At 31.5% G+C, this 24,092-nt stretch overlaps 1 protein-coding gene across 1 annotated transcript in view; it reads left to right on the forward strand.

Annotated features, from left to right (window-relative positions):
• LOC140445089 (uncharacterized) overlaps window positions 1-18,254 on the forward strand; it is a 96,709-nt gene extending 78,455 nt beyond the window's left edge. The window contains exon 5 of the mRNA XM_072536904.1: window positions 2,029-18,254. Within this exon, the coding sequence (XP_072393005.1) occupies window positions 2,029-2,265 (237 nt within the window). The 3' untranslated portion in view covers window positions 2,266-18,254. The remainder of the gene's footprint in view (window positions 1-2,028) is intronic.
• Window positions 18,255-24,092: the final 5,838 nt, after the last annotated feature.

Here is a 24,092-nt window from a genome sequence, read left to right on the forward strand (position 1 = left end):
TTATGAATAGCAAATTATGACCCTTATGGTGTCTTTTAAACTTTAATTTGTCTTAGGCTTAATTTTGCAAAACAGATTTTAATCTCGGGGCTATTTTTAATCGTTAATTTTTCTACGTGGCTTCAAAGTAATATCTATACTATTGACTTTGAGGGAAAGATGGACAATGGAAAAATAAATAAATTTGTGATAAATTATTAAACAATTTTTAAAAATCACTTTCCAATTTCATAAATAATTCCTTTCTTTTTGTTTATAAGTCTCGATATAACAATATAACTAAACATCAAGAATATTATCTACCCTCATCTTTTACTAAAAGCTTTCTCCTTACTTTCAAAATTCTGTGTAAAAAAGATTTTTATTTTGTATTCAAAGAATTCCTATACCTGACATAATTGTTTATTACTGTTTATAATTGTCTATTAAAACCGACTATTGTTATCAAATCGATGTCTATCTGCTTTATCACAGCTTAGAAAAACCATTACCCATTCCGACTATTGCTATCATATCGATATCTATCTGCTTTATCATAGCTTAGAAAAACCATTACCCATTCTTATCTATTTGGTTTTTACATTTGGTTTATGTGTTAACCACCTGATAATTCCTTGTACTGATATATAAGCACCTTTATACTTTTGTATTACACATGTATAAACAACTTTGCAATATATACACCAATTAACATCAGACTGAGGCTGGTTCTCACTGGGTGGTTCATCCTCCACGACCAAATGTACGAATGCGTAGAAAGAATATTGTTAATCATATTCCCGGAAAAAAAATGTTGCAAAAAATGCAAATACTTACGGAAACTTGCTGGGGATTATATATTACAGAAGCAATAATAATATACCTCGTGTATTACATAAATATCTATATACCCAAAATACGAGGCAATTATACCAGAGAAAGAGATTGTCAAGACACTGACACTACAGGACTGGGTACGGAAAGCTCAATATGTAAATACTAAGGAACTTTGGTAGAATTCGATATTTGCACCTGCTTTTAGACTAACGATGTCACGAGAACGCTTTCTTTTTTTAGGAAGGGCACTAAGATTTGAAGTACTAAGTACGATAATTTGGCTGCTATTAGAAAAATATTGGAACATTGTCCAGATGTCAAGAAAAGTGTCCAGAGGACGTTCGGCAATATATTTCTGACAAACCTGCCAAATATAGCATTAAAATATATGCAGGAAAACAGCCGGATGTCCTTTTCATCTAGACAACTCTGTTGTTTGTTAATCGTATAGCATATCCTATATTAGATACAGGTAGAAACATTACCCTAGGCAATTATTTCACTTCAGTGCACCTATAGCACTTTTGGTTTCCAGGAGGATACTATGTTGCTATCGTATAAACCAAAGCCTAAAAAAACATAATGATATTTTCTATCTATATTGTCTATTTCACGCCGGTGACTACATCGATTCTGAGTCTGGTGAACAGGTAAAGCCTGAGATTATTACGATCTTCAACCTAACAAAATGAGGAGTCGATGGGTTGACGAATTAAAATAAACGGTAAAATATTTTTTTTTATAGTTTTGGACGTTGCTGTTATTAATTCAAATATAATATATAACACTAATATTGGAATTATTCAAGGATGTACAATTTATCTGAATAATCTAACCAAAGCTTTGATTAAACCGCTGTTGGTTCGTCGTTCATCGATTAGGTCTTTGCCAATTAATATATGAAGCATGTTAACAAAACTTTAAAGGGATCCTAGTGTGAGAGAAACATGCAAGTGCTCGCATAAATTTTTAGGCGTCAGTGATCCGGGGTTAAGAAAACTTAGAAAATACTCATTCCAAGTTTCGACCAATCATGTATACCAAAATTAAATATTTCGCTATGTTAATCATTTTGGAATATGGTAGACTAGTAAAAATCATTTGAATAGATTTTTTGATTTTTGACTTTACTTTTTTAATGTAAGTTAATTGATTTATCATCTTTTATTCTCCCTTATACAAAAAGCCATATATTTTAAAACATATTTTCAGATTTCACAGCCAGTCCAAACAACAGCCCTATCTGTGCTTCCCATGACGTATCCAGTCAATCAAGGTTTGGTCCTTCAAAAAGTCGCCTTGGTGCCAAAGAGTATAGACGGCCTAACTCCTTTGGTGTCCACCCATTTCCTAGCACCACAACAAATTAATGGAAAGGTGGTACCAATAACACAGTACCTGGTAAAACCTGTTGTAGTGGTTAGTACTGCTTCGCCACGCCCGAGCTAGTGGGGATGAGGATTGCATGAACAAAGTTGGGGGTAGAACTGAGGGAAGAGAGTGAAAACATTCACAAATTCTGAAGAACGACTGAGCTATTGTGGATTTTTATTTATCGTTTATTATGAGAAGTAGTATTTTTGTATTATCAGATTATTAAAAAAAGTGAGTGTAGAGATACTAGTATAGGATATTTATGAATACATGTTAAATTATCTAGAAATCAATATCAGATAGGTGAGTACATAATATATTTATCTTCTGATATTCAAGTTATATTTTTATAACTGCTTATTGTCTAATCTAAACTAACATTCAAAAGAATTATAATCATTTTTTTCTAATTTCTATGACCAGAATATACATGTTTAAGTTACTTTGATAATTTAAAAATGTTTTCGTACAGAAAACTTATATTTTGTTCAGTTTTTTTAATTTTTGTTATAAATATGGTTGTTGAACGCCATAACAACTTTTAAAATTATGAAGTTTTTTATAAGAAAAAGTAACAGAAGAACTCTAGTATTTAGTCGATGATAATAGTTATCATTTATAATGACAAATGAAGATTAAGTTTTTATTTTTTGTTCTTCTGTAAATAACCATTTTGTAGTAAACTAAAAAAAATACTTCTTCCAAATTGATCTTTAGTAATATATATTAAATTCACGGATATCTTTCAGTGCAAACGTACTGATCTAAACATATATTTAAAAAATACTTCCCCATTACTTAAAGTATTTTATTAAATTTATATTCACGTTTAGTAAATGATTACCGATTACCCTTAGTAGGCTGTTATATATTGTTTTATTTATTATTCATAATATTTTTCAGGTTTAATCAAATATTGTTTTTATAAGGTCGGTGTCAGTTTCTGTCCGAGTTCGCAGTAATCAAGCGTGTTATTGTTCCACTTTGACATCTATTATGATTACCAAAGGTGTTATCCTCCACTTTTTCTCCGCAATTGTAGCACACATCACGGCAACGGGTCACTTGTATTCGCTGTTATAACAGAAAAAAAACACCATTGCATATTTTCATCCAGTTTTTACACAAATGTGACATATGCTTCGTATTAGTTTACTTACAAATGGTTATACAAAAAAATATTTAGTAACAACTTAAAACTATTAAAACCTTAACGTTAGTTATGTGGCTGTGAAATATATTGATACTATTTTGAGCATCAACCAATATAAAAACTCACATTAAGAAATCGGCGAAAGAATACACTTCCAACACTATCTGAAATAACTAGTATTTATTCTTTTATATATACTGAAAACGAACGAACAAGAACTCCATGCTTAATCAGATATGTAACAGGAATCAAGAGAACTATTATTAAAAATGTTAGCAACAACAAAGAGACATAAACAAGAAATATATTTTTATGACAGATACCTGTGTTATTTTACAATGTTCCGTGAAAGTGACAAGAGATAATTAGTAAAAATACTAGTTAGGAATATTTGTAAGGAAAATAAATAACGAGATTCATGATGGTTTTGAGAAGAGAGGAGAGAGAAGACTGAAAACACATGCAATGATGACATTGTTAGCTAAAAAGTTAGTGGACGAGTAAATGAAATATGTTGCGAAACTTCAAAGAAAAAAATAGTGATCAAGTATATAAAGGCTATGAAAATCTGGACAGAATGGAAAGTGGTAATGAAAATGTAAATTTTTATCACCCGGAAGATGAAAATAACCGCATGCCTTTTAAACGCAAAGCTTATTTATGATTAAGATAATATATAATATTTATTTATTTGATATTTGAATAGCGTCATAAAAGTATTCCTTTCTATAAGAACGTTGATTTTGTTAATGTTAGAAATGTCTCGGTTAAATTCCTTTTTGCTGTATTTTTTGTACAAAGTACATTCTCTCTAATTGATTTCCATAAATAACATGTATTCTAAAGTTATACATACAAAAATTATATATATTTTACATTTCAATCATTATGGTGGTTAAATGGTTGGTATTATAGGTTTCATAGATCTCACCACTATAATATTGAAAAGTGGTATAAAAAATTTGTAAATAATCAGTTCAAATGGCAAAAGGACATATTGTAAGAAAAATATTTAAGTCATTATAACCTAATTGTATACGTACTTGAACAACATTAATATCAAATATCTTAGGTCACACAATTATTGTCTTTTCTATTCTCAGTTCTAGTTGCAATAAATGCATTGTATGATATATTCTTGTACACGGAATGTTATGTAGCAATAAAGACGTGCAAATCTTATATGATGGGTTTATCTAGCAATGGTAGATAAATCAGGGAAGGAGGAATGAAAATAAGCATTTAATAAGTGGCAGATTTAAAAGTATACAATCAATATATTAAAATATGGAAAACAATAAATTAAATAAGAAACAATATAATTACACTGTACTTTAATTATGCTGATGTCGCGCGAAAGTCCACCTGGATATCAAATAATACTTAACAGTAGGTAACGTCTCGTAGGTACGAGACTAAGTGAATGTGAAATGATCATCCGATCGGTTCCTTGGTCAAAAGAGTTCGATAACTCGAGTCGAAAATACATCATTTCGTGCACTTAACAGCACCTCATTGTAATTGATGCCTGCATTATGTGTAATAGTGCTCGACTAGATTGACAATGCTATAGTGATTCTTGAAAAGTCTCCGTCCAGGAATAATTTTAAAACAAATTACATGATTATACTTATATTAATTGATAATGTAATTTAACGAAAATAATGTTCACAATATTTTTTAAAAAACTAAAAACTAATCACTTTATTAAACATAACTGTGAAAAATACTAGAGAAACAATAAAGAACGGGCATTAATTTGGTACTTTATTACAGGAATTAAACAGTTATTTAAAGTTAGTTGATTAACCAAAGGAAAAAGCTACATTTAAACGCAAATGTGCATGTGAAAGCTCACATGCAAAAAAGTTATGTGATACCTCTGTGGATTACTTTATAATAGTGATATTTCTTGAATTTAATTCAAAAAGGACTATTATTAAATGGTTTAAGATATTTCTTACAATATGCCAAATGCTTTAGCAATACAAATCAAACGTTTTTCTTAAAAATATACAAATTTATAATAGGAATAGCTTCATTTAAAAAAAATACCTGCTTAATGAACCAAATCAAATTACTAGTCTATAAATTTTTTCATCTTCCAATGACAAAATGTACAAAAAGCTTTAACATAAAGTTTGTATTTTTTTCTAATTAATCTATTTAAAACTTTTATAAAGTAGAAACACGAAGTTGTATTTTAAATACATACTTAAATATGTATGAGACTAATTTAAGTTACTTCATACAGTAGATAGGCTGTATTTGTTTTTCCAAGTATCACTAGAAATCAGTTTAATTAGTTTATTAAATAAAATATTTAAAAAAATTCAGCACTTTTACTAGCTTTTTCTCATATATCTTAGCAACTATTAGAACAATTTTCAACAGGAATAAAATCTTTGCAATTCAATTTTGCATAAGATAAATGTGGTTGAAAGTCTTTAAAATTATTTTTATTGATAGAAAAATACTAAAAATTACAAAAAAAATAAAACAAAAGGGTTTTTGGGACTTTATTTAATATTCTTATTTTATACATACAGTGGGTGATCAAATTATTAGAGCCACCCCATAAAATCTTACTTTTTGTTTATTAATGGTATGTAATTGAGCTATAAAACATATTTTTGTGCCTAATTCTATTTTACTTTGACTCTGAACCTTATAAAGTTTACAAACATTAAAAAAACGAGTAAATACATGAAAATACTTAAAATTATGCCTTAAGCCTAATACTTTGCCATACTGCTATTAAGCGCTCGATCAATTGACTCTTCGTGGTCATAATTTCATTAAAAATTTCTTTATTCACGAGCTTCCAAAGATTTTTTATTGAATTCAGATCTGGCGAATTGCCAAGCGAGTCGAACACCTTTATCTGGTTGTCAGTAAGGAATTTTGTAACAATTTTTGCCTTGTGACAAGGCGCCGAGTCATACATAAACGTGAAACTCTTATTCGGGAACCACTCCTGGACCTGGGGAGCATTTTTGTTTGCAGTACTCTTAAGTATTGGTCCTGTCGCATTGTTTCTTCGACAATGTGAAGTCGACTGTTCCTTGACTGCTTATGATAGACCACGCCATGATGCTCAGAAGGTGCTTTAACGTCCTTACAATACAATCCGCTTTGTATTTTCCCCCAGATCTTCTCCTCAAAAATTCAGCTCTATCCATGAGAATCTGCAGGGTAGATTCGTCCGAAAAACAAACTAGCATATTATTATTATTTTAGAATCGTGGGCAAATTGATGAGCTCTAAACTACATAAAAGAAAAACAATGTTAGGTAATATTATTTATTTGATTCCAATCATCAATAGTCCAATCTTTATGATCTTTAGCCCATTGAAGCCTTGTTTTCTTCATGGCTGTTGTGAGTAGCGGCTTTTTTGCAGGGCGACAGGTAGAAAACCCCAGATCCTTTATTCGCCGATGAGCTGTCATTGGTGAAATATTAATGCCAAATTCTTGCATCATTTTCGTTAAAATCCTTCCAGGTTCCTGTTTGCCAAGACAATATCTCGGATTTTTCTTTCAACTCGCGGTGAATTTTTTTCGATCACATTTTTGTTTGCGCCGTGGGGTCAAATCTAAATTTTCTCGTCCAAGTTTTTCCTTATACGGTCCAAAGTTGTCCTTTAAACTTCAGAAATTGATGTTATTTTTCTGTTAGAGAGATTAGTGTTAAATAATAAAAATTTTATTTCCGCTATTTTCCTTGGTGAGATGTCTTTGACTTTTCTCAAGATGTTCTGGTACCACTGGTGTAACGAACATGCAATGTTTGCTAAATTCACAAAAAATAGTATTCGACTCTCAGAATCCTATCACTAGAGAACAATTGAAACTATTTATTATAACTCGAAACACCAAGAATACAAAATAATATGCACACATGTTGCAAGCTAGGCTGGACAGCACTGGCAAACAATGACATCTGATTCACCTATTGCCACGTCCGCTGTGTTGTCACTGTTGCCAGACTATTTATTGTACTTTTATAAAGTGTTACAAGATAATAAAATGGAAACAAACGCATTAATATATTATACAGCTCAATTATATACCCTTTTGAAGAAAAAAAAAATTGAATTTTACAAGGTGGCTCTAATAATTTGATCACCCACTGTAGACTCTTCATACTTCGCGGAATAAAACATTTTAATATGTTCAATCACCACATACAATTTCTATAAAATCGATCAAACAGTTTTTGTATGATAATTTTGGTAACCAACTTATCTAACTTTATTGCAAAAAGTTAATAATTTTCAAAAATAAGCTCAAAACTTAATAGCCCCCCTTAAATAGTTATTTTTTATGACAAATGGAAGGACATTCAAACTTTCCAATCCATTTTGAAAAATTAACATTTTAATGTTGACCTTATTTTTTTTAAGTACACAATGAAAGTACGTACTTGGCGTTTCTTTGAAAGTTGAGGGGAGCCTTTCCGGCCGACTATATATAATAAATAATTTGAATATTAAAAATTTCTAAAATAGTTTTAACAATAATAATATATATTTATATAAATTATTACAATAATGTTTAATAATAACTTATATAAAAAAAAATAAAATTTAATAGAAAAAATAGATTTGTACCTCTACAGTACGTTACAATGTGTAAAAAGTAAAAGATAAGGTAATTATTTGATAAAATTTTCTCCTTATCTATAATGGAATCTATAATTGTCTCCTTATCTTTTACTTTTTTACACATTGTAACCTCTGCAAAGGTACAGCTATATTTTTTCTTTTAAATTTCAAATTTTCTTTTATACATTTTTTATTATTAAACATTATTGTCATAACTTATATACATAATTATTATTCAAATAATTTTAAAATTTCACTGATTGTGTGATTTCAATCTCGAGTCGGCCAGAGCGGACGCACTCTCGACTCCCCCCAACTTTCATCGATCATAACCCAGAACTAACAAACAAATCACCAGTTTAAAAAGTTTTATAATTGTTTATTAGCTCAAAAATTCAATAATTATTAACGAGTGTCTCTAGGCTCTCGTATTGAAAGAATTGTAATTTTTCAAAACGGATTGAAAGTTTAAATGCCCTTATATATTTCATAAAATTTTCGTATTTGAAGACTTCAGTTTTGGACTTGCATAATTTTGAAAATTATTAACGTTTTCCAAAAAAATATTTGATTGATTTTATTGAAATTTTGTGTGATTGATTGAACATATTAAAAAGATTTCATTCGCGATTAATGAAGAGCTTATGTATAATATAAATATAATAAATAAAATCACAAAAAAAGGTTTTTTTAAGATACGTGAGAAAAAACTAGGATAAATACTAATTTTTTTTAATATACCTTTTGATAAAAACTTAAGCCCACTTCTGAGAACTCACGCATAGTGAAATTATGATTTCTAGTGATACTTAGATGCGGTTTGTGCTAAAACTAAGTTTATATACTTCCCACCCAACTCAAACCGCATGGTCTATATTATACATGTTCAAAATAAATATAGCTCCTCACTACTCCACACTCCTCCTACCTCAAATTTCAAAAACAAAACGTTTAATTTTCTCCGTTTCGTTTATATTGAATGTTATTTTAAACGCATTTAAAAAATATTAGTATCATTAGTTAATATTTTTTCAGTTAATGGTATACATATAGCTTTCTCTCAAAGTTTCCAACTCTTCTAGATTTCCTGGTACATTATTTCATTGTTTGGTTACTTTGTCATGTCGTTTTGTTCTTTGAGTGGTTACAACTATGATTCTTCGTCTACTAGTTACTAGTATACTAGTCAAAAAATGAATTACACCGCAATATAATATTTTATGATTTTCTTGAAACTTAGTTTTTTTTTTCTTCTTCCTTAAAGTACAACTTTTGTGTGCCTTTTTAAAGCCTATTTCTACATCCGTGTTTCAGTATTACAATTGCAGATTGTTGATAAAGGAATCATTTAGCCGTACAAAAATTTGCATACTGCGAACTGAAGATCTTTTGGGTATACTTTACAACTATTTTTTTTGACTTTCTGCTAGGCTTTGACGCCTGATATCAAGCCTCTTTTAAGTCTATGCCCAGTTCTATCACGTACTTAAACCTTATATAAATAACGTACCTTCTTGACGTTTCGTTGCGCATACTCCCTCACTGGACATTTTCCGTTCGTTGCTGAGCTTCATCTCAATTTTCCCAACGGCTTTTCAATAATTCCTCTTCATCTTCGGAAGTATGGTCTGTAAAGGGATCGATTTCTATACTTTTCAGATGACTGAAGCTGCGTCTGTCCCCTGCATTGTTTGCTTGTTCCTGGTCCATTAATGTCCCACGAGAGACTAGGAAATATATGGATACTCCAAGCAGACTTGCATGCCGGAATAGGGCTAATGAAACAGGTGTGGCCCGATCCTGAAGTCAAGCCCTCTTTAGCTTCAGATAGGTTGTACTCATCTCAAAGAATTAGTGACCACGACTGAGCATGAGGCGCCTTTCCCCCACGACAAAGTCAAACAGTGACCCCTCTCGGAGGTTTCAGCACTGCCATCCATATAATGTTTTCTATTTCACTTCTTTTAATTAACATGTGTAAAGTAAAAAATACAAACGATCCGGTAAAACCTTAATAAAATCAAATAAACAAATCTGTAATCACAATAGAAAAGGGTCTAATTATCTTGTAACAAAATATGTAAATAATGTTCCTATTATAAATCAAAAAGGTATTCTCATAAAATGTATGAGTTTTGCTATAATTCTGTATTATCTATTAAAACAGATCAGATGTATTTATCATCTTAAAAATAGAAAAGGACTATAGCAAAATACTAATGAGTCAAAACAATGTCGTCGGTTATATACATTTGTTGTTATATTATGTATATAAATCAAAACGAAATTGAAATTATAGTCATACTTTTTGTTGTTAATAAGAAAAGAAAGAAAAAACTTATACGTACTAAATATACCAAAAAATAATATATATATATATATATATATATATATATATATATATATATATATATATATATATATATATATATATATATATATATATATATATATAGGGTTAAAAGTTACAAAAAATGAAAATGCATCAAAAATGTTTTAATTTTGACAAAATATATTTGGGACTAGTTGAAATTTGGAGTGGGTTGAGTGAATTTCATATTCTTGATCAGCTGACTTGAAGCGTACGATACGAGTGACTTTCGTAAGACAATACAACTTACAGCAAACATGCAACTTTAAGAAAAACTTCAAAATTGTTAGAATATTTGAAAGACTATATGTACTGAGACATGTGTTGCGACGAGGGTTGATGTCTATGGTCCGCCTCTGACCTATAAATAATAGAAAATTTTGACACCTTTATTCTTCAACATAGTCCTCCCCTCAGTTCATCACGCTTTTCTCGATCCATGCTCTAACATTTTGAGCCATCATGTCTTACCGTGTCAAACTATCTACCCGTTTTCGGTACACATCACTGTATCTATTTACAAAGCTCAACAGGCGTCTAGGGCTAAAATACAATTAATATAATGCTTATATATTACAAAACTTGTATAAAGTGGGGTGGCTTCTTGTCTAATCATGGTTCTTTCCTACTAAATTGACTTACTATTTTCCACTATTCATTCATCTTTCTTCCCAACCATCAATTCTCTCTTTTCTGAGATCTTCCTGTACGCTATCAAACGTATTTTTGCGTCACTATGGGCCTTATTACCGTTTTATATATCCTTAATTTGTTTTTCTCGATACGTTTAGATTTCATCAGTGGTCTTAGGCTTCCCATCTTTTTATTTTCCTTTGCCAATCTGGCATTCAGTTCCCATTCTTCCTGACCTTTCTCTTCTATAATAATCCCCAGATTCGTAAAATGGATTGCTCTCTCGAGATGATATTCCCTTGATTCATTAGATATGAAAGTAAACTGTCCCTCTTTTTTTCTCTATTTCCGAGTATCATGTAACTTTGACTTTTCTAGGTCGAAATAGATTGCCTCCTTTTCTAAAACATTTCTTAATTATATTCTTGTTTTCGTAAGAATATTAAGATCATCAGCGAAGGCCAGACATTGATGTTCATTATTGAAGATGGATCTGGTCGTTTTAACACAGCTATTTCTGATTATTGCTTCCAATACCAATTAAAAAAGCATTGTGGATAACGGATCTCTATATCTAAGACCTCTCTTAACTTTAAATTTGTCCGATGAGAATCCTCTCCATACTATATTATTTCGTGTGCTATTTAGAGTCATTCTTACTAGCCTTACCATTTTTGCGGGTATGTCCAAGGAGCTCGATGCTTCATACATTTTATTGCTTCTTAACCTATTATACGCTTGTTTAAAATCTATGAATAGCGCGTGAAGGGTTACCGTATGTTCACTGGATTTCAGTGTAAAATCTGTCACTTATATATTACCTCCCAAACCGACCTGATACTCAACTTTCTTCAGCAAATCTCTTGAGTCTCTCTCTTATTCCTGTCTTAATACCTTGTAAAAATTATCATCACTTTCATTGTTACCACTTCATTATTGGTCGAAAAAAATTTTCCCTGTCTTTGAATTTTGAGGGTAGCCTGTAGTCAACGCTAAATCTGAAAAATTTGAGGGTGAGGGCTCTACAATTTCGAAACCTGGATCACGAATAGAAGCCATTGCAACCAAGGCTAGTGTCCTGGAAGAACACACATTTCTTTAAATTTTTCCCGTCTCTTTTCTTTTATGGCTTCGTGCAATTTTGGTATTAGTTGGGCATAGTAATAACCTATTATAATAGCTTCTTTTTTAAATAACAAATCAACAATATACCTTGTGCTCCAGAATATTGAGATCATATCCTTGTTGACTAACGCCACAGCTCTGAAGTTGCGATGTGGAGTGAACCCACGTTGTTCTACTGCTTGCTCTTAGTTTTTGTCTCTGGATCGTAATGGTGTACCCATGTTTCGTCTTTTGTAATGTACCGATTAATAAAGTTCTTTCTATCCATGCTAAAATGTCCAAAAGTCGTTAACAAATCTCTTCTATGAAATGCTTGTGATAGCTGAAAGCATTCGGGGGAATCATCTTACCGTTAGTTTTTCTTCATAGTTAAAACATTGTCATGTAACGTAACGTTTTGAACTACATGAAATGAAAAATCTGGTTCCTTTATAATTTGACGTAAAGAGACTCTCCGGGGTCGATATAATTTGAATGATATTGTGGACTTTTCTAACACTTTCTTCATTTGTGACGGTGATTTGCGGGACCTTCGCCAAGTTCATCTTCACAGGTTTCTCTTCCACACTTAATAAGGCGGGGCACAGTGTTCCAATGTCAATGTTAAGTTGCTATGAATTTTTTTTAGATAACTGCTTTTTCAGCAAATATTGAATCAAGCAACTTTCACTTTGCTCTCTGTGATGTCATTTATGCAAGCTGGGGCATACAAATCCAGGTGTGATCAAAATATGCATGTAGCTTTTTATTAAATATAAATTTAAAGTTCTACCTAGATTGGAACTATATCAACCCTCGTATTACAGTCATTGGCTGATTATGAATACATATAAACATTATACCTTTTTATTTCACTACGTTACCAGAAAATATGAGTCAAAAATAAGATTCTTCCTTGTGGAACTCTATGGTATAGATTTTTCTCTTACTCAAAACACTCGAAATAACCTGATTTTTTGTTGAAAATGTGTTTTTTTACTTAGTAACATTATTTTATCCAAAGGTTAACTTACTTCAAATATATTTTTTCGAAATTAAAAAGAATACAATTTTGCAACCTGGCTAAATATTGAGCCCAATAACATTATCTAGCCTATTTATTTTCTATCTTATTTATTACAGAATTTAAAAAAAATACAGTGCAACTACTATTCAAACAACTCTAATTTCTATCGTCGAAACGTAATCAAAAAGAACTGTTTTTGTTTGAGCTTAGTAAATGACGTACGGTGGTGCCGTTACCGATGTAAAACGCCTTCTCCCACTCCTATTTAATATTTAATCCAATGTAAAACGTGGTATTTGCTTTGCGACAAATATTTATTTGGTAACTAACCGACTACATTGATACCTAAAACTTAAGATCTAATAATTAAAACTAAAGCAAATGAGATTATTAATGGTAGGGTCTTCATAAGTTTTAATAACATTATGCTCTGTAATATTAACAATGAAACTGATTTCATTTTTTAACGGATATTTCTTAAGGGACCATAAGGTTTATAAATGAACTTCAAGAAACATATCGTACGCTAAAAGTATTTATAAAATCGGAACCACTATTGACCAAATTATTATAAAATACGAATTTTACTGCTTTTAATAAATTGGTTATCAATTATGTTTACCGTTTGCCATTAATAAACAAATATGAAGAGTGAACTTTGGGAAATATTATAAAAATGGTGTTATTCTAAACGTTACTAAATTTACTTCACTTTAAGCGTTTTATTAGTGTCACATATATTTTGGGATTAATCAAATTTGGATGCATCCTTAATTGACAATTATCTAAATATATTTATATATATTTTTAAACAATCTCGTTTGATAAAAAAGCAGCCGTGGTTTGGAAATGTCTGCTCCTGGCATTTAGTCTGCATCTGCGACAGAAATTATCAAGGGCGATGTGGTAACAGACGTAGACGTATACTGTATCATTTCTGTCAAGCATTGATTACCTTCCTCAAGTATCTGCGCTATTAGTAGCCTTGGTATGCCTACCGAGTACAAGTACCGATTATGCGACTGGGAGGTATTTTTGTTTTTCATAGTGTTCAGACCCAGCTCCTCTTTATATTATTTACAATTGAAGTTAAATTGGTGTTTTTAAATTTCGATGGTATCACTGAACATCCGTGGATAGTAGTGTGATGTTCTATTAAGCACCTGTGTTTCATCGAATAAATGTCGGTGGTTGTCTTGTGTACGTCATGTTTTGCTAAAATGTTCCCTATTCGATCAGTAACATTTTTAATATACGAAGTAAGTTTTTGTTCCCGTTGTTGGTTTTTATTGAGGTTGACTCTTAGTGGACGGTAGATCGCACAGTATCTCTTAGAGCATAACTGTTCTCCCAACGCTTTTTCTAGATACGACTCCTCTCTTTTGCTCAAAGATGAGGTTTTAAGTTTAAATTACGTTCGGTGTGCGTTTTTTACTACTTCGTCCAAGTTTTCCGTTCGATTTTCGTTCTACTAAAACATCTAAAAATGTAATATTTGTTTTTCTCTATAACCATGAGGAACTCGTTAGAATTTAAGGAATTATTTGAATTAAAGACGGATTTGAAACGGAACCAACGTAATGGCTTATCTGCTAATTGTATCTTCATATTTCTAAAATGGCAGATTAGTACATTGGATTTAAACCCCAAATATAAACTTTTTTTTAGAAATTTCAACTTGAAAAAATTTCATGTGAACAAAATGTGACTTTCAATGCTACGAAATACAAAAACTTTCCAGATCCACAGAGGTACACGTACACGATGGCTACTTATAATAGTGTAGATAAAATTAACGGGAACAATAAGAGGTCATAACTACATCCGCTCTTTCAACGCCGTTAATAATGTCTACCGTAATGGCAAACGAAACGTCAGGGAAAGGCCCCAATAACAACGTACCTTTACAAAACACCGACAGCGAAAATACAATACTTAATAGAGAAAAAGCGACCGTTCTTGTTTTGGATCTTTTTATAGTTTAAAGATTTTAAATCTCTTCTCAACCTTCAGTTTATCGCTTTTTATTCCGTACTTTATGCCTTATGTATACGAATAATAATTTTGTTATGCTTGGTTGGTATGATTTTCTGAAATTAGCACTCCATAAAATTTTTAGATGTCTTTGTTTTGGATTTCACTTCCTTATTAAAAGCCCTTTTTAAAAACAAAAGGAAACTTTTATGGTATTGGTCTTACAAAATGTCATGAACCCGGCTCGCTCATTTGGTGACGTCAATCTTCGAACGAAACTATGAAATCCGACATTACTGATAATATTTTTAATTGTCTATAGTGCATTCTCATAGCAAGACGGAGTCAAACTAGTTTACATTAGTAAAATAGTTATAGTGTTTATTGTTTTTCTTCTAACAGTCGTTTTTGATATTTTATATTGAATTCAGCATGAAATTAAAATGGTTAATGTTTTTAGGATTTATTTTTGTTTTTCGGCCATGCGTATTTCCAAAATTCATGAAGTTGTGAAACATCTATTTATATGTACAGATTTTTAACTGCAAAAATGTACTCGCGGGCCCGCAAGAAAGAATCAAGGGATTTTCAACGATCGTCTATATAGCCACGTTTTAAAAATCTTGAATCCTTGTTAGAGCCTCCCCAGTTTCTATGTTTCCACGTTTTACAGTTAGTAAAGTGCAGGGTCTTTATTTGATGCTCAGAATAGTACCTAGCATTTTAGGAAAGTTTTCATTGCTATATGCCTATTATATGCCCGTACAACCTTATTTTATTTTTAATGGAAAAAGTTGCTTGTACATTTTCTTCACAGTCTGTATCCGTATTTATTCTGTTTTATCAATTTTTCCTCTTTTATTTGACTTTTATAAGATTTTATTCTAGTATTTAAATATTATTTTTTACTTTTGTTAATATGTATTATAACTACAGTAAATTTTTGTTTATTTTCCACAAATACATCCCAATTAAAGCTAATGTCCAACTAATTTATTGCAGGCCTAAATCACTAAATAGGAGTTATTGTTTATTTCAACATAATTTGTTTTAATAAAACCTACAGAGCCAATGTGTATTTATATTCCTCATATTGAGAAATATTTCAGTAAAAAAGAATATTTGTAGCTGTTTCTTATTCATATTTAGACTGTCATTAGAAATTTGTTTCATTGTTGCGAAAACTTAAATCAGAATAAATTGTAAACGATACGTAACACTGTAAAATATTTAAAACTGTGTTTTAGAATGAAATCTTTTCTAAAACTGTTTTGAAATTATGATATTTTTACTTTCGCAAAGATTCTTTTAATTGTAGCTTATTGATTTTTAAATTATTATTATTATTATTATTATACTAATTACAAGAAAATAATTATGAATTACGAAATAATATTTTTACCGTTGGTATTACAAAAGTTAATCTGTTCAAATTTGTGACAATGTGTTTTTGGCTAATAACTTGACACATTGAAAGTTGTCATACTAGTAAACATTTAATCCTATTTTATTTTTATAATCATTTTCTCCCAGATTTGATTTATATATGATATTCTTTAAAATTATATAATTTGCAAAAGTAAAACTGTCTCTTAAATATTGTTTTGGCGCACTCTTAAGAAGTAGAAGTTATTGTGCATCTGCATTAGAGAAATTGGTTATGATTTTTTATATATAATTTTTTAAAAGTGTGTCACAATTTTGTTGTATAAAAATTTTGCAAACTTAAGTGATAAATTACAATACACGTATATGATAATAATAATATGCACATTCTTTGTCGCATACAAAATAAAAAATTTTACTCATAAATCATCATTATCTTTGCCTATATATATTTTTTATAGGTTCAGCTTTTCTGACTACATGTCTCCATGTTTTTATCTTGGATCATACCTATATTAATCTTCTTCGCAAACATATCCCCACCATATCTTCTTTGGCATTCTGCTACTCTTTTAAAAAATTTAATTCTTTGTATTGGATGTATATATTTTTAGTTAAAGGTTCCTTAACCACCTTAATCAATGCTGTATCATTTTGGCATCAATTAATGCTCACCCCTAGACTTTCCCTAATTTATTCTAATTTAATTACATCGTTTTTTGTCACTCTACGCATTCATATAAATATTCCTTTTTCAGAAACATGCACTCATCTTTTGTTTTTAACTGCTCGCCTTCAGTATATACATCATAGGTCGCAGCTGTCATATTATAATATGCATACCATATAGGGAGGCGTTATTATCACATCCCGAAAGCTTCTATATGTTTGCATATTGATTTCGAAATGATCGATGCCTCCATACCATACAGCACTATTAAAAAACTGTAGCAGCTAAGGGCTCTAATTCTTTCTGGACATCTAGTTGCGTGTGTTACATCTCGTTGACATTTTTCGACAGTAAGAGGTAATATTTACGGTGTGCCCTCTTTTTCTGTAATCAAGGCGTCGTAATCGCAGCAGAGAAATATAATTTCTTTATCGCCAATTTCAATCACCAAGTTCTTTGAACTTTTCATCGATATAACTGTTATTATAATTCATCGTTTAAGCTTTTGATTTATTTTTATCGTTTCATTTTTATTTTTGATTTAAAGTGTTTCCCTTACGTTTTTCTGTTTGTATACAATTTGTAAATTTTTTTTATGATGGTCAGTGTTTTCTATTTATCACTCAACTAGATCGAGATATCCACATCAATAGATTATTTGAATGAGCTTGAAACTTAAGATTGAAAAATTTTTATATTTATTTATTCATTTTCTTTAAAATTAAATTGTATGTTTTTTATCACAAGGTACAAATAACCCAAAATACTATAATTTCCATTTTATAATATATTCGTGTTATTTTTAGCAGTTGATAGTTTTATTTATATTGAACTAAAAAATGGACTGATATTTCAACTTCCGCTGTATTATACGCTTAATAAACAAATAAAAAAATTAAATTATCACGAGGAAGGATGGTAGATGAAATGTTTTATTGTATTGGATTTTATTTAACCTCATTCTATGGTTATTTTATTAGATCTCTTAGCTTTTATTATTTAATTTTTATCATTGTACATAAGGTGTCAGTTCTACAATGTAAATATTAATATTAAGGTGTACATACATAGTTAAATCTTCTTTTACTGTAAATACATAAATAATCCCATATTATTTTGGGAAATATATGAAATAAAAATTAAATATTTACATTTTGTTTTATTCATGGGCCATCTGGAGTTATAGTACAATTAACGTTCTAAAAAACATAAGAAATGCCTTTTTTGGCCTTCATCAATACCTTCATCTTAATGTGCTAGATTAAGACTATAATTTCATTGATTGTCAGGACCTTTGAAGCAACGAACTTTGCAGTACTTTTTGATTTTGTAATGGAAATCGAACCCACATCATTCAGAATTAAAGACGGAGCTCTGAACTAGAAAATGATAATTTGAATGGAGCCGAATTTTTCAAAATATAATCTCTAATCTTTACAGAGATATTTACTTTATTTAGAGAATTTACACAGAGTAAATTCCATAAAATATTTAGGAACAAATATCAATAGTCAGTGTAATTCAAAAAAAGAAATCCTATCAAGAATCGAACAAGCAAGGAAAACATTCATGAGCATGAAAACATTTTTTACAAGATCAGACCTCAGTCTACAGCTTAGAATCCGTCTGATCAGATGTTACGTTTTTTCTGTCTTACTGTATGGCTGTGAAAGTTGGACAATGGACTCTGAAATAGAAAAAAGAATAGATGCCTTTGAGATATATATATATATATATATATATATATATATATATATATATATATATATATATATATATACATATACAGACGAATGTTGAGGATTCCATGGGCACAAAGAGTTACTAATGTTGAGGTACTTCGTCGCATGTGTAAACAAAAAGAATTACTAAGAATAATCAAAGAGAGGAAAATGCAATACTTGGGTCATGTGTTGAGAGTCGAAAGATATGAATTACTTTAAATTATACTGGAAGGAAAAGTACAGGGCAAAAGATCAGTAGGAAGACGCCAGAACTCGTGGCTGAAGGACCTAAGGAGATGGTTCGACCGCTCATCCGCAGAGATCTTTCGCGCAGCAGTTTCCAAAACTACAATTGCCATTTGGATCGCCAACCTTCGAAAGGAGACGGCGCAATGAGAAGAAGAGGATCTTTACAAATTTGGATCCATTCTTTTGGTTTATTATGCTAACGAAAATTACTACCAACGCAATTATAAAACATCATGTCCTGTACCATCCGTATCGAAAAATGATTTGATGTCATTACCAGTTAACTTAAAGATGCCAGCCCCAGCTTGATATAGAAGCCCTAAGAATGCTCTCATTTCTATCTTATTAATGTGTTTAGTGAACTGCTAACTCAAAGCTTGATCTCCATAATTTAGTTTTGTAATTCACTAATCTTCTCATTTGTGCCTTCAATCAACTCGTTAATAATTTGGTCAAGTAACAAATTTACTGCTTGATAAGGTGTAGTCGGTGGATTGATTTGAGCTTGATCTAATAGACCAGGAATGCCTGCAGGACAACTGCCTGCAGATGCTTGTTTTGCCCACTTTTTTCTCTTTTTGTCGTGGTAGTAATTAGATTCGTCAGAAACTTCATCCACACTCTCTTCTCGTCAAAACTAGTCACTGTATTATGATTAGTAACAATTGTTTCACTATCAGAAATAGCTTCTTTATCCCAAAAAGTGCCAGTAACAGTATGGCAGGGTCGAATGTGACACTATTATTAAAATTCCAGTGGAACAAGTCAGGACACACTGATGACTAATAAGTCTAATGAATATTCTTACCAGGGAATAGCTAGTATATGACATTGCCAGATTTCATAGATTTTCCAATAAATAAAAATTAATTGATGGTGCACTGCCGTACCACTGAAAGGTTAATGATGCCCTTATCCTATTTCAATGGGTTTGCAATAAAATTTTGTTTGCTTCGCGATTTTTTTTTTAATTCGTCTTCAATTCTTACCATTTTTTCAGCTGAAAATCATTCACTTCTCGATTTGTGCAATGTCGACTGTTTTTCTTCTGGCAAATAATATTTCTTATCTTTGATTCCTTCGGTCCCATTTATTTTACTTAAAATTTATTTAACTTTTCCAACTTAACTTTCTCTTATTCGTATTTCGTTAACTTTTTCTTGTTGTATAATTAATTGCTATGTTACTTAACTTCTGATTTTTATGTAGACATGACTCTGTCTGTCTTACCTTGCACCTACGTCGTGTATCTGTACTTCTAGCTCTGTCCCATAGTGTTTTACTATCAATTTTTCTAAGTGTTTTCGTATCTGCTGTTTTTAACGTCCTTTTTGTCCTCTCTGTGTCAGGTCGCGTTTCTGCCGCATATGTCATTATTGGTCTGTTGACTGTTTTGTAAATTCTGCCTTTCATTTCTTTCCCGATATTTTTATTTCTCCATTTTGTTTCGTTCAGGCTCTATTTGCTCTATTCAGATCTTTCACTTGTGTTGGTCCACCCAATCAAATGCTATCTTAAGGTCCACGAAACATAGATATGCCGGTTTATTGTATTCTAATGATTTCTCTTGCACTTGTCCCATTATAGCGTCGCTGCATGATCTTCCTGACCTAAAACCTTGTTGTTCTGATGATGTTTAATTTCATTCAATTTATTTGTTATTACTTGGTTGTTAATTTTGGTGTTGTGTTTACCTTTGTAATTATGCGGGGTCCGATTGTCTCCCTTTTTGAAGAGAGGTTTTAGGATGCTTGATCTATATTCTTGAGGAATTCTGTTTTGTTCTATTATTTTTTTAATATTAGTTCGTTCATCTCGTTTCTTTGTCCTCTGGTGGTTATATGCCTGTTGTGTTTGTTGTGTTCTGTAAATTGTAAAAAGGCTTTCTTCTTTTCTTCACATTTTGTCTTCACTTCCTCTCTAAACCATTGGGTTTTCTTTTTTGATATGATAGTGTTCTTTACTTTCCTTTCTCCAAACGATGAGTTTTTTCCAGCTTTCCTGGATGTTATCGTTTTCTGATATTTCATTCCCAGCGATCTTCTCTGATATTATTTTTCTGTATAAGTATTTACGTGTATACGTAGATTCCGTATTTAGTCCTTCGATTTTAATTTCTGTTTGCGTTGGCGTAGCTCACTTGCATACGAAGTATTTTATGATGATTCTTATTTTACATAATACTAGGCTATGGTCGCTACCTACACTTCTAAACTGTACATTTAACTACTTAACGCGGGATCGCTATGTAAGGTTGTCCAAGGCAAGTCCTTTTCATTGTTGACTAGTTCAGTGAGAATAAGAACACGTCATCACTGAGTATACGTTTATTCTGATTTACATATCGAATGGTAAATCCTTCCGAATGGTCTTGGATACCTCGGATTTTTAACAGCTGGTAACTCTAATTTTCGACCATTTTTTCTTAGGCAATCTTATATCATCATATTAAGAAAAAAATTTGCTTTAATTTGATATAAAAAAAATGCATTTACGTTATGAGCAGCATATTTTATTTAAAAAAATAAGTGAACGAAATGAAATATTTGTCAAAAATTGATGACTATTAATTGAATTAAAAATATTAGCAGACACTTTTTGACTGACAACCTATTATAAATGTATTCTAATTTTAAATGTATGTAAAAATTGTGAGTTTGATAATCTACGTTATGAACGTAGTGATCCTGCAGTGGGATCTTGTACTAATAGAAAGAGTGAACAACTATAACTACCTCGGCACAAAATGTTAGTTTGATGAAGTACGTTATAAACGTAGTGATAGTGATCTTCCAGTGGGATCTTGTACTAGTAGAAAGAGTGAACTACTCCAACTACCTCGGCACCATAATAAATGAAGATTGGATCATCAACCAGGAGATAAGAGCGCTCTAAGCATACGTGCAGATTTTCCGCGCTGCAAACAAGATAAATATTGCCATGATGGTCGTTAACATTCGTCACGAATAGGCACACCAAGAAGAAGAAGGCCTTAATAAATTTTACAACGTCAGCTTCTATATGACTCAAAGTTTTATCGTCTACGCCATAAACCTTACACTTTTAGTTCTTCGTATATTCTTCTTAGAAAATCTTTCGGTCGAAACGCTTAAGCAAATCTTGGTCATTATGTGTGAGTGGTCTTGGTAGTGTTCTATACACGGTCAGTTTAATTTTTCTTGGATGTTTGGGCCGTGTAGATGTAGTAGGTACCTTTTGTAGGAGACAGAACCACCAATAGTCATAGAGTTGAGATGGTTTTATGCAACTGGTTTTCACAAGACAGTCAACTCTCACTGATAGCTCCACGTGCTGCATCCTCGAAAATGCATCACTTGCAGGCTAAACAAAGTTAACATGGCCATAAAATTGGGTAGTGGCAGCTGACGACTTAAAACGGTCGTTTTATGTCGCATAGGCATAAAATTGTATGGTCGTGAATCAGACAGCCAATCGCAGAGTTGAATCCATAGGAAAGTATTTGTATAGCGGTGTAAAATGCAAGGAGAAACTAACGCATTGTATTGCTCAATAGAAATAATTATGGCAGAAGTAATAAACGAAAAGGCCCCTAATCCGACGCAGACTTTAAATGGGCCGGGGATGCTAAGAATACTCTTGGGTACTAAGAGAAGGACAAACACCAAAATAACAAAAACTGACTGTGCAAAGGAATGAAAATTGGCATATAGAATGTTAAAAGCATGTACATGTCGGGAAAGATATAAAATATAAACAAAGAATTGCGCATGCTGGAACAAAGGATCTAAAAAACGAGAAGCATTCAAGGAAAACGAAAAACAAACATGTAAGACAATAACTAATAAATAGAGGAAAGGCACCGAATTTGAGACGGGCGGTGGTAGTGCAGTACAAAAGTAAAACTCTACAAAACAATAATACGCCCAGTCCTAACATATGGTTCAGAAACCTGGACTTTAACAAAAAGCAATGAAAACATGTTAGGATGTTTCGAAAGAAAAATACTAAGGCGAATCTATGGAGCGGTAAATGAAAATGGTGTCTGGAGAAGACGATACAACTTCGAACTCTATAGAATATACCAAGAACCAGATATCGTAAAACACATTAAGATAGGACGACTGAGGTGGGTAGGCCATGTAATGCGGATGGAGCAAACCGACCCAGCTAGAAAAACGTTCCTTGATAGACCTATTGGTCAAAGAAGAAGAGGAAGACCCAGAACAAGATTCCTAGATAACATAGATCAAGATATGAGAAATATGGAAATACGTGCTTGGCGGAGGAAGGCGATGGATAGAAACGACTGGACAAAAATCCTTAAAGAGGCTAGGACCCACACAGAGTTGTAAAGCCAAAATGATATTTTAAAATCCAGAGAAGAGGAAAATTGACAAATACTGTTATGACTAGCTATAAGCATGTGGTATGTGGATAGGGGCGACTGGAAAAAAAATCTTGGGGAGGCTAGGACCCACACAGGGTTGTAAAGCCAAAATGACGATGATGATGATGGTGGTAGTGCAGATCTGCTTTCAGTTGACGCTTAGAAGTGACCGCATTTACAAAGTTATTTCGGTGTTTATAAAAACTTACAAGATATTAAGGTAAGATGATTAAATTTATTCCCATTATTTTTGTTAGTTTAATATCAGTTAATACATTTTATGCTAAATGAACAATAATTGTGTGGCATACATAACCAACAAAAATGCGTTTTATTTTTAACGGAAAGAGTTGATTAAGTATGGCCAGTATGGCCTAACTTTGGAGCAACGTTATTTAGGTGTAAAAGCGCGTGATATAAAACGACTGACCTTTCAACTTGCAATACGAAACTCAATACCCCATCCATTTAGCGGAATCAAAAAATCAACACTTGGAGCACTTGGAAACACAAAACGAAATGGACAAACAAATAATAGAACGAAACCATGAACAAACAAATCATCCAATGCGAGAACATAGAACTCCTAGTCCACCAATATCTCATAAACAACTTGTTTCTTCGAAAGACATCT

This window comes from Diabrotica undecimpunctata, chromosome 7, assembly GCF_040954645.1.
Source record: "Diabrotica undecimpunctata isolate CICGRU chromosome 7, icDiaUnde3, whole genome shotgun sequence".
Classification (NCBI taxonomy): Eukaryota; Metazoa; Arthropoda; class Insecta; order Coleoptera; family Chrysomelidae; genus Diabrotica; species Diabrotica undecimpunctata.